This window comes from Teleopsis dalmanni, chromosome 1 (assembly GCF_002237135.1).
Source record: "Teleopsis dalmanni isolate 2A chromosome 1, ASM223713v2, whole genome shotgun sequence".
NCBI lineage: Eukaryota > Metazoa > Arthropoda > Insecta > Diptera > Diopsidae > Teleopsis > Teleopsis dalmanni.
In genome coordinates this window covers 207,779,254-207,795,832 of record NC_051846.1, presented here as the reverse complement: position 1 = coordinate 207,795,832, position 16,579 = coordinate 207,779,254, and the positions used below count along the sequence as shown (strand labels likewise).

The window sequence follows — 16,579 nt, the reverse complement described above, 5'->3', positions numbered from 1 at the left end:
CAAATAGAGTGAATAAGAATTCAACTTAGGTACTCTATAGTATACTATTCTATTGGAATCTGTAGTCGTGCAAATTTCTGTCTTCTGATTCTTAAACTGTAGCGACTTTCACTGTCGTCTAGTCTGACTAAATTCTTTGTTTGTAGTAAATATTACTTCATATTTTGGTGCAACTCTTAAAGCAATTATGTTACCAAGAAATGCACTTGCAATCCGCAATTTGAACTGCAATTGACTTGCATGTTGAACGGATTTCCGTTCGAAACGTCTTAAATTACAACAATTTTATTATTGAAACTTTAATTGATAATAGAAAACAATATAAGATTAATTGTTGCTACAATTTTTTTTTTATTTATTATTATATATATTTAATTTTCTAACATTTAACGGAAAATTTTAATAATTTTAAATTTTAAAGTTCATCGCGACAATTGAAACCATTTCGCACTGGTTCAATCAAAACCTCAAACGCTAATTGATTTATTGATAAAATAACCAATTTTTTGTATTTTAGCAAGTATTTTTTTCTTGTGATTTTAGTGAAAAATATATTTATAGATACTTTTTTTTTCATAGATACATTTTTGCGAAATTTTGATTGATTTCACTTCAGTGACTTTTCTGCTTTAAACTTGAAGTGGTATCGTAATTTATATCTTTTCGCTACTGTTCCTAATCATTTATTTTGATTTTGATTTATTTTGATTTGTTTGAGTTGTTATTTTGTTTATATGCAATTTGATTGCTTTATTTTATTCACTATTCAACTTTCTACAATTCAAGCTAAATTGTTGTAAACACAAATGGCAAACATAAATAAATAATAAATTGTTATAATATCTGTAATCAATGCTGAGTGTGATTATGCTCTTGAAATCAGTAAATTGAAATACGATAAATTGAATGGAAATCCATAATTCATAAAACTTCAGTTTTCAATTGATTTAATTAGACATTACTCGGCTTTCAGCATACTCATATATTTTTATGAGTATCTTAAGAGTTTCATTTCAATATATGCATATATATAATAAATGGTTTAAGGCATTTTTGTATAATCAATATATGCTCATAAAATTACTTTTAATCTGCTAATACTACTATTAAAATAATTGTAAAAAATATTACTCACACCATGCAATGTCATTGTGAAAAGAAAACCATTCCAACAATAATAACATAATAATTTCAGATTAATTGGGAAATGTGATTTAGGCTTAATACAAAGATGTTTACTCGGCACTTCACTATCCTAAAGATTTTGGATTATCTAAGGCGTTGCTTCAAGAAAAAAATTTTTTTTCGATTATTGTCAGTGCGGCCAACTCTTAATATATATCTTCACAATCCTGAAGATTTTAGATGGTCTGGCATATGCAAACGCATTGCTTCATTAAAATACTATTATTCGGTTATTGTCAGCGAGAACAGTACTTGATACTAGTATATATCAAGTTTCAGTAGATATTTCACACAGTTTCAGTAACAGCTCTGTAGAGTTCATCCCATAGCCATTAGGCTACAACAACCTATTACTGGTTGTCGTAATACTATTCGCAAGAAAGGTGAAAATTTTTTTCCTAGGGCGGTGAAATAACATGGATTATAACTACAATATATATGTTCCATCAATACATATCAGCTATTACTCTATCCAGGGTCGAATAAAATGTATCTAAAAAGTAATTGGTTAAAGATTCGTAACACAAATGAAAAAATGTTGTACGAGTGTGGCGTCGGAGGGTGTTGAAAAAAACTTGACTAATATATATTTCAAGGAAGTTAGATAAATCTAATGAGTAATGAGTCGGAGATATGTTGTTATAAAAAAATATATAACGTATGTCTTAAAAATGATAGACAGATTAAACCAACCCATTTATACTATAATACAAAATCCAGATTATTTTTTCTATTGGAGTTATACGCAGTGAAGGACTAACTGGTTTTTATATCAGTTTTTCTTGAAATATTTTTTAAAATTTAGTTTTATTCGCAATGAAAAAAATATTCTGAATAGTAAATATATTCAGATTCAATATATATCAGCATAAATATTAGTGATATCAATTATTCATGTTCTTACTAAGTTATTAATTGCATTCGTAAGTTTTTTAATAAAAAAATTATAATTATTTTACAAAAATTCTCTTTTTACTTAATTAATAATAATTATACAGGATATCCTTTTTTCGTCATAATTGATTTTAAAAGTTATATAAAATTAATTTTAGTTACAAAAACAATTCTAAAATATAATAAAATACGAAGCACATGAATACATACTTTATAATTTAAGAATATTGATTATTTCACTTTTTGAAATAAAAAAATTTCTAGAAAGGTCTTCAAAAACAATTTTTCTTTTTGATTTTGTTTTTAGTTCAGGCAACTTTTTTTTATTATTTTTTTTTATTTTTCTAATATATCGCTTTTTTGGTGTTGTTAGCTATCACTTTGAGCTTTGTTTATTTCAATGTATGTAATTATAGTCATTTAAGCGTTAAGGGCTTACTTCGTTACTGCTTTATATACAACTGAGTAATAGTAATAACTTCAATTATTTTGATATGCTTTTTTTTATATCACTTAACACCTTAGTATATAATATAGAGCAGTTTTTTTCACTCACAGTTTTTTATCTTTTGAAATTATTAATTATTAAACAAATAATAGTTTTTGAACAAATAATCATCAGAAAATATTTGCTCAACAGTTCTCAACAGCACTTAACAGTTTAGTAAATAATGTAGAACACAGACATTTTGCTGAATATAAACAATTATTTTTATTAAACTTTATTAGAGATTTTTATATATACAAAGTAATATTTAAAACCATTCGGTTTATTAAAATATAAATTTTTTTAAATTAATTTTAACAATGGCACAATGTAAATGTTATTGTTTGATTTATACTGATAACTTCACAATTAACGACGACAGTTGCAGACAGCCTTGTCGTTGCACCAGCCACCTTTGTAACCCAATCTGATGCAGTTGGCAGCACAGGCAGCATGATTAATTCCAAGTTTGGCGATGCTCAAAAGATCGCAAGTAGCACGTTTCTGACGGCTAGGAGCAGCTTCCGCTTCAATAGCAGCATCTCCCAAAGCTTGTGCATCTACATCCAAAAGATCCAATGCAATATCAGCTCCAGCGGCAGGTTGAGCTGAGGTAGTACCACTGTAGAGGCAGGCACATAAAACCACTGCAGCAAGGATGATGAAGGTCTTCATTTTGTATTAAAGTTTTTTTTTAGAAAATTACTTCGAAGCTAAACTTGAAATGTTTTTCACTGAAAGTTCAGTTGATTTCTGATGCTTTACTTGGTACCGACATGGACTATTTATACTGTCATATTCACTCGCTTATATTGTCATATTGACATAGCAGTTGAAAGGGAATTTTTTTACCATATTGTGAACGGGGACTTACGGTTTCTTTTTTGTTGTGATCGTTGCCTTCTTTCAGCTTCTTAAATGCTTAGACTTCCTAAAGCGGACTGTAAGCATGCAAGCTAGGTCTGCTGATAAGAAGGGAAAATCCATAATTCTGTTTAAAAGGTAATAAAGCTTACATGTCAGTATAAAATTTAATCATTTATTATTGAAAGCAAAATTAAGAAACAATAATATAAACGAGATATTTAAAAATGTTTGTTAATGTTTTTATTTCAAATTATTCATCTTGAAACAAATTCTTTTTATTATTGTTATCACTTAAGATTATTAATTAATAATTTTTAAGTTTAATTATGTATAATGTTTATATTACTATCTAAAATTTTATTTTAGCTTTGCAAATAATGCTTTAAATAAATTTGACAAAAAATTTTATTATTGACTGGAATATATTTAAAGTATATACATAAGTAACTACAGTTCTATGAAATACAATTTTTTATTGTTTTGAAATAAATTTTTCAAAAATATTTTTTGCTTGTAATCGAAGAAGATACACCATATAATATTTTAGATAAGATACTTGTGTGTTTAAATGTGAATGTTATAGCAATAATGATGTTGAAAAATTTATAGGTCTCACACCTGCTTTTAAACGCTACAACCAAATCTTGATTATAAATCTACAAATGCAAATAGAAACCATAGATTTGTATCTATACATATAGCACAACTGATATTTAATGACAAAAATAAGTTTTTATGAGTAAAATTTTGAAGTATTGTCTTTATGAGTTTATCTTTGTCATATTCTATGTTTATTTTTTATATAATATATAGTTAAAGCAATTGTATCTTAAAAATCCCACGCCCTTAAATCTCTAAACTTCAAAATGATTTTGTTATCCTGCTATTCTGCAGAAAACTTGTCTACTTTCTGATTGCAATAAATTTATGTTTATAGTATGTTATAGACTGACAACTGTAGTGTTCCAAACAATCATATATAAGCATACAGAAAAATCTGCTCTCATACAAGTACTGGAAACAACTCTATGGATTCGTTCAGAGTAGCGCATATTTACGATCTTCAACACAGCAATTTCTTTCGATAATCAGAGATTTTGTTTTGATATAGAAAATTGTGTATTTGAATTACTTTTTGAATGACTAGTCTTTTAGTCATTGTAAGTGAGTAACAACAAAATTTATTACTACTTTTAAAGATCCTTAGATTAATTTGTTTAATAGATTGGTATACTAAAAATTTAATTGGTTTTCTATCCCGTTTTCTATAGACATTAAAAAGAGTTATACTTGTTATCTTGTTCATAATATTCATATGATTTTATCTTATTCATAATATCACAACCAGCCATTTAAGTGATTTTTGCCACATAAGGCTACCACCCATTATCCTAACCTAGTCTTTAAACGAATTAATATGAATATACGTAAACGCATCAAATATTTGGAAGTATTCAAGTAGTTTATATATCCATTTTGAATCAAATGTAGAAATGTAAATTATTTGAATATTATAAAAACGAAATGCTTGAAGTCATAGAATTTTGTGTATGCTATGCGTCATGATTGATAATCTCAAAGTTAAATGTAGTTATAATTCTCATATGGTTTGTTGATATTTTAACATATTATGCAAACATTAACGAACTGCATGATTGAACTGTTTTGACATATTTAATTTATATACACGTAAAGAATATCTGAGTAATTCTTATGCAACACAGTACAGAAATTGTATAAGTAGATCTATTTCAACTCCCAAACCATTTATTCCAGAATTACATTATTTAAAGATTTATAATAAAAAAAAAGATTTTGTATTCATTTTGTTATATAGAAGAGTAAAGCTTCAAACGGAGTCAGTAGTATTATGTACTGTTTTAATTGGAGTGTAGCGGTCAGTACTTTTTTATTTTCGGTACTTTCGTAGTTTTTTTGGTTTGGCTGTTTGGCTGTTTGGTGTTATGCAAATTTATTTGCGAATATAATTTACACTCATATATTTTATAGATATATTTATGGGTTACGCTCAATTGTTTCATTTATCTGAGTTTTATACTAATTCGTCATACATAAGTGATAATAATTGCTACTAGTCACGTATATCATTTTGTGATTTTTAAAGTAATCACCTTAAAGAGTTATCAAATATTAATAATTTATTTAAGCGTCTATTCTGTAATCGAATAATTACGCAAAAAAAAAAGAAAGCTACAAATATTATTATTTAAATGCTTATTTTGGTTGTGAATTAATACATGAAGTGAGCGAAAAAAACCAATAGGAAGTAGATATATTAACATATGAGTATAATAGCTCTTTAATTAAATTAACTTCTTTTATTGGCAAGAAATTAACTTAAGATTGATTTAGTGGATATATAAAATGGATTTCCACCATGTCCACCATACATGATAGCCACCACTCAGTTTCAGTAAAACCAATTAAGTAGTTATATTAAAAAACGCACAGACTAGTGATTTTTTTATCAAGACTGAGACCTTGCTCTGCGTGCCAGATATCGTCGTCAACATAATCCTGTCCCATCTCTTCACGTTAGGTTTTAACTTTCTGATTGTCGGCAGCCTAAATTGGATTTAAAGTTGTGTTGAGATAAGATTAAATTGATGTATTTAAAAAATATTCCAAATATTAACCCTGGAGATACTGTCAAAAACAGGTTTAAAGTCAATGTAGGTCAAATGTAAGGTAAAAATGATTATAGGTTATGACAAATTTTGAATTTAAAATACAAATTATTTTTAGACATTTTTTTACTAAAATCTGACTAATTGCTTTTAATTAAACATACAAAATTTTTAAAATTATTTTACATTATTATACTATATTTTTAGAATGCTTTAAATCTTTTTTTTAAATCTTTTTAGTTAGTATAGCATATGTCAATCCATTATTTGACAATTCTCTTGATAAATTCCATTAATAAATAAATTTTTTATGTTGTAAATTTAATTATATATTTAAATATAATTATTCCATGTCAATTTGCAACTACATATATATTTATATGTATTTATCTTTTTTCTTTATGGTTTTAAATGCTTATATGCGAATGTATACTCGTATTATAAATTTATTTAGATGTTTTATGTTAGATAATATTTGTGGAATATTATTGGAGCATCAAATAAATTTAAGCAAGCATGAAATATTTCATATATAATTTTTATTCATTATTTTTTTTTCAAATAAAAGATTCGAATCAAAAATACTTTAAAAATGTCAACGATAATTGCACGCATTGGGGCGTATACGCGCCTACATATGATCACGTTTATATCAGAAAAGAATGGAGAAGTAAAATCAACTGATTTACTATTATTAATATATTAAAATAGAATCGAAATATGTCAGTTGATTTAAGAATATATACTATAAATAAATTCGAAGTACTCGATTATCTGGTGGAAGGAAGGCTTGCATCCAGAGTGTAGCCTGGAGAGCCCGAAAACTCCTTACAATTTATCCATAGACGTAATAGTTATTGGGTTAATTAAAATTTGAAACTTTCTGTTAAAAGAAATGTTAATATTTTTACAAAATACAGGTAAATAGTAAATACATTTTATGTTTCTATCAAAAAATTAATATGTGGAGCCCCAAAAATTTATATGCCTTATCGTCACAAGACCGTATTTCAATACTCGAGAAGGATCCTTAATATGCAGACTGATATATTTTAGATATCAGTAGATATTTTTGCAAAATAACGTTAAATGGTAAATCCGTTTTATGTTTCTATCAAAAAATTAATACGTCAAGCCCCAAAAATGTATATGCCTTAGCGCCACCAATTCACTACTTGAGGAGAATCATTATCATGATATCTTTTACTTTAAGAAAATGCATTACTCTTCATAAGAGAGTAATTTTACTTATATTTAAAAAATATTCCTTCATAATTTAATAAGTTGAGGTTAATTATCAAAAATAATAACATTAGTTATCAAAATCAAACACCAATCGATCGTTTAAATTGAACACACTACATCAATACTTATGATCAATTAATATTATAGTTAGTCAGTTGATTAAACTTCTAGATAAACTAATAACAAACACAACTTAGTTCGTTTATTTCTGGTAATCAATTTAAAATTACTTATTTATGTTTCCAGAGACCAAAACAAAACCTAAAAAAATGAAAACAATATTCGAAACCTGGGCCCTTTCATAACACAAAAATTTAAATAATATTAGAAAGATATTTTAAATCATAATAAAATTTATTTTAATAGTTGTATTGACAAATAATTCAATTTGTATAAAAATTAAATGGGCGACTGAAAAATAAAATAACAAAACTATCTAATTTGTTATTTTTATTATATATTTTCATTCAACTTCATTATCACTTTCAAATCCCAAACAATAACTCTTATATATATTTCTCAAATATATGTGCTTCATTGATTAAGCTCTTCAGTTTCTCCGGCAGGAACAAACACCTCCGTTCCTGATATCCCCACATTTAAATCCTCTGGCAATGCATTGAACTACACACGTAGTCAAATTTGGATTTAAGGGATCAAAGCGTCTGCAATTACTCTGACGCTTTTGGCGGATATATGCGAATTTAAATGCGTGGTCCTGCAAGAATAAATCTTCCTCTGGTAATTTGGATTTATCAATTGTTTTATTGGCTTCTATTTCTTGAAGCTGCAATATTGCACAGAGTAAAAATACTAAGAAAAGTAGAACTTTCATTTTGACTACTGAAGATGTATGTACTATCGTAAAGCTAAAGACACACTGAACACTTATAACTGCTCTTTATTTACAATATAAAATAATCATAAGACCTTAAAAAGAGCGGAAAATTTCTAGTGCTTAGGGGATTTTTAAACTTATTAAGTGTAAAAGTATTTAAATATTGTTGCACGGAAAGCTTTATGTATTGAATTTATTTATTTACTTATTTTAAAGGCCTAGTCTATTGCTGAGTTTTACCTTGAGTATTGTTGAGTTTAATTAAATAGAGGAAATGAGATGAGAAAAACCCATCTAGGAAAATACGCAATCAAAATACTTGGAACTAAAAAAATTGTGAAGCAATACTTAATGATATCTACAGACGATCAGTAGAGAAAATAGTCAGGATGTTGTTTAATTCGTTATCATATACAGCAAATAATCAACCCTAACTAAAAAGATTTGGATTTCAATTCTATGTAAATAATGATATATGTTTGGATCTAACAATCTCAAGATATCCCCAACTTTTGCTTGTGGCGAATGTTCATCCAACTTGTGCTGGAAGAAATGTTAGAAAAGTAATTTGTGGGTCAGCAGTAAATATATTAACCGCAATCCAATATATACTATAAATAGAAAAATTAATAGTAGTGAGCTACTCTTCAATTGGGAATATCAACTAAAACTTTGTGTAACACTGAATAAAGTTTAAAGCATATGACTATAGTTGGTCACTGAGACTTTTATTAATCCTGTAGTTAAAATGCAGGATAAAGTGCGAAATATCACACAATTTGAGTGTTGGAAGATGTTTTTCTTCATTATTCGACAAAAAGCGAGCACCTTTACTCAATGTTATCTTTGATCATTTAGAATCGCTGATTTAGATTATACAGATGAATTTGAAGATCTGTTAAATAAATAAACGAAAGTGAAAGCACTAAAATTATAATTAAGAACTATTATACGGTATATAATTTGCGCTATAAAACTTAATTTATATCAATGACTGCTCATGCAAGCAGTTAGTACTCAACTTGACTCTTCAAAATATTGTATATCATTTACCTTCACTTTTATTAACTAAGCGAAGCAGTTAAATAATGTCAACGTTCTTTACTTATTGTGACACCTATTAACATCTTATTTTTGCCGTATATCTTTATAGCATCCTACTATACTTGTAATCACATATCAGTTTTTACTCTGAATGACGTTGTTCTTAATATTCCTGCAGACCAAAAAAAAAAACGAATATAAACTCATTTTGGTAGAGTTTTCACTTCTGATAAAATATTCACTTTTGTCAACAAATAAAACACTTGAATTTATTGAACAATGATTTTATTTATTATGTGTGCCTGTTACAAAGATTTTAGACCACTTCACTCCTTCCAAATCTTATTTGCGACAGTTGCAAACTGCTTTGGAATCGCACCAGCCTCCTCTGTAGCCGAGCACAATGCAATGAGCAGCACAGAGAGTTTCCTTGTAGCCTGTTGGAGCTAATAAATCACAAGTGGCGCGCTTTTGACGATGGTGAGCTACTTCTTCACCTCCTGCTGGCTGAGCTTTGGAGTAGCCAGCAAACAAGATGGCGCACAAAACAACTGCGATAAGGACGAATGAGAGTTTCATTTTGTTGCTGTCCGAATAACTTTCCGTACTGATATTCCAATAAGGAAACAAAGCCTATTTATACTCAAATCGATATTGGAAGTATTGGAGTGGTATATGAGGTAATCATTCAATAGCACGTGCCCAGTAGGCCGCTATGGAGAATATATCTTAAGTGCACTCGACTGTATTTTCAATTAAAATTATGTTGACTCTAGTTGAGATAAGTACATTTATTAATTATTTTTTAAGATTTTTATTAATTTTTAAGTACATATGTCTCACGCTTCTTCAAGTGAATTGATTTTCTTCTCTCTGATACTGTTCTAAAAAATTTTTTATCTATCAATTTCGCTGAAACTGTCATTCATCCACTTATTCGCATTGGAATTATTAAATTTGATTTGTTTTTTTTTTCTTCGGTTATAATAGTGTGATAGAAACTATTTTTACTCAGTGGACTTTAATGTATTAAATCCTGACATTTTGACTATATAGCCTATATAATATGTATAAGATACATATTATATGTGTTAATATATGTATTTTGAAGAGTCCATTAAAAAGTATGGTATCCCAGATGGCAGTTATACTCAGTACAGCATTGCATATGATTTAATAAATCTGAACTAATGAACCGTTGAGTAATTAGATTTCTCAAGTATTATCTTTGTTATTTGAAATTTTTATATTCGGACAAATAGATTGGATAAGAGGTCCTACGACAAATAAGCGATGCAGATCACTATCAATGTTTTACTGCGGGACTACAGACGAAAAGACTTCGATGCGTTGGAGGCCCCTTTTTCACTGACCTGACAGAGATAACGAGAGTAGCTTTGTTGCACCCAATGGTTCAACAAGAATAATACACGAATACAACAATATAACTCTCCTTTTCCACTCGAATTTGAAGGCATTGCCAACAGCTGTCTTCGAATGGAATTCCTGACAGTTGTATCGCCCTTTTAATCCGTATGGTGTTATTGTGTATAATGGGTGGGAAACGAAAATGGATTTGTCAGATCTTCTCAGCTTTATTTGGAGGATCCAATTGCTTAACAAGGATAAAACGTGGAGATAATATTTAACGTAACTTGTCTTAGGCAACATTGTGGGCATTACAACGGACAATAGATGTTCTTGAGTAAAAGTGCTAACAGTTGAATCAGCACACGTGCTCTTACCCCAAGCTCATCTTTTCTGTTTATGAACAGAATATGTACCAGACTGATTTAATCAATTCTGTGTATGAACAGCATATGTACCAGACTGATTTATGAATGATTATGACTGACTTATGACGAATCCGACTTTCGTGCTTTTGGTTTCATTCGGATGAGTTTTGGCATTTAACTGTTAAAGATCATCTTTCAATTCTTAGCTCCTTTCTTGTGGTGGAGCACATCATTCAAGTTCAACTCATAAAATTGAAGTAACTGTCAATGCAGGAATTTCATGCCTGTTGAAGCGGTGTCAGCATTAACCGCAGCGTCGTCAACAGCTTCGTGAAAGACGTCACAATTGTCATGTTGGGCAAATTGGAGCATAACAAAAACTCAAGCATGCGGAAAATGTATTTAAAGTACAACTAATCATAATTGTTGAATATTAATTAAAACATTTTCAAAGTGAAGCTTAAATAGATTTTATGCTTTTTGTGATTTTAACTGCAATTTTGGAAATAATTTAATTTACGTGAGGCGCAAATTTGTTGCGCGCGTCAAAAGAAAGTTCGTCATGCTGAAGCTCAATATGTTTTGTGCTGAGATTTTAACACTAATTTTTGCTTAAATAATAAAAAATTTGAAATGTTGAAATTATTTTATTTATTTTTTTTTTTACAAATGAATAACATTCCAAAAGTGACAATGCGTCAACACAAATTAGCAATGCCTAACGTGTCGCGCAACACTAATGACAAGTTTTATATGAAAAAAGTTCAACTCTTTTTCTAACGTTTAAGTTTTTTAATTGCAATAAATTAGTAAATTTAAATGGTAGAAAGAAGTATCCACAAATACAGGAAGTTAAATGGAAATGTCCAAATAATGGACTCTAAAAACGACTTTCTTACGGTTACCCAAAGCCATAAAGTCGTTGAAGTCGTTGAAGTCGTTGAAGTTGTCGAAGTCGTCGAAGTCGTGTCTATTTAAGTGAAAATGTTACTAACTCATTTGCACTGCTCATAAAATATGTTTTGTTTTTTACGAATTTTCATTTAATTAAATAAAAATTAATTATTATTTTAATCTCTTTTTAAAAATATTATATCTTAAAGCTTGCCAATTCACGTTCCAAATCCGTACTGAAGAGTTTACGCTGTCGTTCTTCCGGACGTTCCAAGTCAAAGTCCAAATCTTCGTATAATCTGAACAATCCCAGCTGCAATGGTGAACCAGTAAATACAAATAACGACGATAAGGTAAGAGTGCCCTAGTTGATCTATGGCAAGTAGCTGGTATGTACTGCAAATCGTTGTGTGTATTTGTGTTTCCGTACCGCAATTCACCAAGTAGCATTATCCGCCGCCACCAACCACCAATAACACCACCAATCTTAATATAAGCAATAATCAATCAAAATGCAAAATAAAAACGAAATCCGCTAATTTTGTGTTCTGTAAGCAATTCACACCTAACTCCATCCAATCCATTGCAAACCGATTTGTTAATAACCCAACTCAATGTTGTCGCTTCAATAATCATAAAATATCAAACTCAAAAATACAGTATAACAATACATTTTTATTAAGATAAAATAAATTATATGTTTAGCTAATAAATATTTTCACACTTTTAATGATGAACATCAACGCAACCTAAAAAAAAAAAATTAATTAAAAATAATTTCAAGAATAACTTTTTTGTTGTGTGACCCTCAGCGCAACTTCAAAATCATATGAAAATGATTCAGTTGCTTTATATATAATCTATTTATCATTTAACAGTCATGGAACATTGGAAAAGTGGAACATCAAATCCGAAATTGAAACGTTTCCTTAGATCATTGGAAAACTGTGCTAAATAAAAGATTGGGTAAAAAGTATATAGTATGGATATATATATAGAGATGGTAGATTTTCTGTACTAGCAGTCAATCCCAATCGAACAGAAGACACTCAGAACTTTGATTGAAGGCCCGAAATGTGTTTCTCAAATGCAATTTGAGAGTTTCCTAATATCACAAGAGGATAAGATATTCCAAATTAGTATTCTTCTCATAGATCAGATCAAAGTTAGACAATCAAAAAACGAAGCGATTAGAGGTTTCATCTCTGTCCCTATGTAAAACCGATAACATATCTTCGCAGACAAAGTCAACTTGTTGATATAGCATGAATATATAGATGGTATGAATAAAAAAATGTGGTTTTAATAAGAGTGAAACCGCTAGTAAAAGCAGATGAATGAGATTAAGCGTTTCTTTCCTATCGTTGGTAAACCAACGTTTTTATAAACAATAAACAATTTTTTTCTATCAGATCTATTCATTCATGTACTTTAAGTATCTTAAGATTGCTTACTGAAACATTGATCTGTCTTTTTCTTGGAGTGCTTTCACCAAATCTACCAATCGTTGCTTTGTATAAACTTATTGTGCCACCATCTTGGGGTACTTTTTTATATATACACCATAACCCTCTTAAATACACAGTCATTTTATTGAAATCTACTACATGATCGATCTTCGAAATGCCATTACAACGTCCACTTATCGGTGTAAATACACATTTTGCCACTTGTTTGGTGTATATTGTTTTCGTATACTCTATCCATCTTTAAACACTATCTAAAGACCCTTCGTTAAGTAATTCACAAAGTCAAATATTTTCCAAGGCCATCTTACTCTTCTCATATGTGCTAAAAGCTGGATTATTTAACTGGATTAATAATAGTAATATACGAAAATAGACGAAATAGCTAGGAACTGCATTAATCAGAGATTTATACAAAGATTATTTGACATATTCATAGAATCTTAAATTTATAGAACTTTATATACTTCAAGAAGTTTCTGCTCGCAATTTGAACAGATTCAGCAAAAATATATATATGCAATACTTGTAGTTGTTTTTTATATACTTTTCAGTAAATCTAAGTCCTAAACAAAATTAAAATACCATATATTGATAAGATCCACAAGTTATATAGAACAAATCAAAAAATCTATTAAATAGTTAGATAAGATTCTCAAATCTCTTTGGAAAAATCCCCAATAAGTTAATAGCAGGAATTTTCAAAATCGAAAAAATAGTATTATCTTTTTTATTTTATTAGTACTTATGTTCCTGATTTTTTTTCGACAATTAGCAACCATAACTTAATCCCTTGTCTTACATGTTTTTGAGTTTCCTTGACTTAGATAAATTTAGTCAAAAAATTATTGAGCCTATTATTATCTTATCTTATAACGATAACTGTGATGATTTTCTTACTATTGGTTCTTAGATCTTTATGAACTATTGGATATATTCTTAGAGGTGGTTTAAGTGATTTCAAATCTCACAGATAGCCGTTTGTTGACTGAGGTATAAATCTCTTATTTCGTTACCACAGAACTTATAAGTAATCTTTTCGTAATCTACGAAACCACAAAAAGTTTCTTTGCTTCCAACCAGAGTGAATATTCCTTCTGTAAGATTGACGAACATTCAGTTATAATAATATTAAATTACACCTTAATGATAAGAGAGATAAATATTGCTTTATATACTTCCACATTTAGTGAATAAAGTTGAAGCTACTGTATCGTTTCAAAATTATTAGGAACTTACGCCACAAGGCCACAAATCTAATTATAGAATTCTGACAAATATTCAAGACCCTCGCAGCAGAGCTACAAGTATTGTTTAAAATACTGTATATTGTTTTGTTATTTCTGACTAATCTTATTATTTTCCTTAGTAATACTTTTAAACTATATAATATAAACACTCAGTTTCGAAATTAATGCCCTTAAAATGCATAAAACACATCATCCATTCCAGAAGTCACATACCTCTTAGTCCGCTATTCCCCTAGAAAAAACGAGTATATAGAAATGAGCTCATGTAATTTTTGAGCTCATGTCTATTTTTCAAAATAAATTACAACAGCTTGGAATGCAATTTTTTTAAACGTTTTAAGCGTGAATCATAAGCATTTTACGGAAATGCTAAATAAAAATCTTAAAAAAGGTTTCAAAATTCTTATTCATCAAATTTGATTCTCTCTGCGGTTTTTACTACTTTATTTACTATAAAATTTATAGCAGCAACGATCCATAAATTTATTGCGTTGTACTATAAAAATAAAATATAAATAAATTTATAGCATTTCGGATTTAAGAAATTACAGCAAAATAATTTCTCCACAGTTAGCAAAAAGTTAAGATGGTTGCTGTCATGACTAAAATTTTATTGCATTTTTTTAGATTACGAATTTAGTGAGGAGTTTTTTTTGTTAGTGAGTTGTATTATTTAATCTCTACTATTTTTAATTATGTGTATTTAATATATGTTTGTATTTATTAAATATTATTTCACTTATATTGTAAGAAGCGAAAAAACAAATAATGTAATAGAAATCATTGTAATAGAATTTTTTATTGAAGTTGACTAAAGATAAGTTGGCAGCTCTAGTCTGTTTAAAAATTACATTAAATTATAGCAGTCTCACTACATTGAGATTATAGTAAATAATATATTGTCAACGGTTATGTAGACTTTATTTGATGAAACACCTAAGAAACAAACCACATAAGCGCAGAACTACAGTAAATAATTTATAGCAAATTAAAGTTTATGGATGTAATCTAAGCAGTGTTTTTCTGAGTTGCCAACGTTTAAATTTTTTCAAAACTTTTTATTTTGTTTTGTCACTGTTATTAACTATTTTATGTTACGATATTAATTATTTATTAATCAAATTTTTGCTAAATAAAGTTATTTACAATTTAATATAAATAATATATAATAGTTAATATAAATATTTTGTTTTTATATTAGTTTATTTTGTTGTTTGTTGGTAGATGCAATGTTGTAAGAACATTATTACTTGTTCGTGAACTCCCCTAATAAAATAAAGTTCATATAATATCGTTATTCCTTAGAAATAAATTTTTTACTAACAACCTGATTGTGTTATATATTATGTCATAGTAATGGTTATACAAATTTTAATAATATATGCAATAAAAAATTTTAACAACTACAATTTTTTCAAACATCGTAATATATCATAATCATAATAACATAATAATCAACTATTTTACTTTATTTTACTTTCAGGTGAGTTGAAAACATCAGTATTTATTATAGTTGCGCAATTTTCTCAAAGTAAGTGAAAAATCAATATAATTTATGCAAGTCAGATAGTCAATATATATAAAATAAGGTAGGCATTATTATTTTTTGTTTTCAAATAAATGCATTTTTAAAAAAACAACAATTAATTTGTTAAAAAAGCCGCTCTACAAAACGGAATAAACAATTGTAAAAAGTAATTCCTGATATCGTTTACTATAATTAGAAACTCTGTCTCTGATTATACCACTCTCAGTCATGTGTTTATACTTTACCTAATATATTCTACTATACTTTATATAGTAAATCGTAGAGTACTATAAAAACTTCTACCCACATCGTATTAGGTTGTATCGTAATTTTAGATATTTTTGTATGACATGCCGGTACTTTTTCTAACCTTACATGTTTATCGGGTCAGAAGAACATTTCTGAGAATTACATGTCGAACTACACACATGATATAGATTGCTTACAATCAGAAAAAAAATACAAAGCGTCTTAATTTTGAAGCTTTTCCACGCTCG

General features: G+C 28.3%; 3 protein-coding genes across 6 annotated transcripts in view; 1 reads left to right on the top strand and 2 right to left on the bottom strand.

The window, feature by feature from the left end:
- Nucleotides 1-16,579, top strand: part of LOC119671592 (SH3 and F-BAR domain-containing protein DDB_G0274695) — a 97,337-nt gene that overhangs the window by 46,034 nt on the left and 34,724 nt on the right. For 2 of the 4 annotated variants that reach the window (XM_038082297.1, XM_038082298.1), the window contains one exon: nt 12,048-12,191. The exons of the other annotated variants lie outside the window; for them this stretch is intronic. In XM_038082297.1, coding sequence (XP_037938225.1) covers nt 12,048-12,191 — 144 coding nt within the window. The remainder of the gene's footprint in view (nt 1-12,047; nt 12,192-16,579) is intronic. 4 annotated transcript variants of the gene reach the window in all.
- LOC119671597 (defensin-like) lies at nt 2,828-3,346 on the bottom strand. The gene has a single exon (XM_038082306.1). The coding sequence runs from the start codon at nt 3,239-3,241 to the stop codon at nt 2,936-2,938; it is 306 nt and encodes a 101-aa protein (XP_037938234.1). The 5' UTR covers nt 3,242-3,346; the 3' UTR covers nt 2,828-2,935.
- On the bottom strand, nt 9,477-9,827 carry LOC119671598 (lucifensin-like). The gene has a single exon (XM_038082308.1). The coding sequence runs from the start codon at nt 9,785-9,787 to the stop codon at nt 9,551-9,553; it is 237 nt and encodes a 78-aa protein (XP_037938236.1). The 5' UTR covers nt 9,788-9,827; the 3' UTR covers nt 9,477-9,550.

What these genes read in the sequence shown, in the direction of transcription:
- LOC119671597 (XM_038082306.1), bottom strand. Translation starts at nt 3,241, where the DNA reads ATGAAGACCTTCATCATCCTTGCTGCAGTGGTTTTATGTGCCTGCCTC.
- LOC119671598 (XM_038082308.1), bottom strand. Translation starts at nt 9,787, where the DNA reads ATGAAACTCTCATTCGTCCTTATCGCAGTTGTTTTGTGCGCCATCTTG.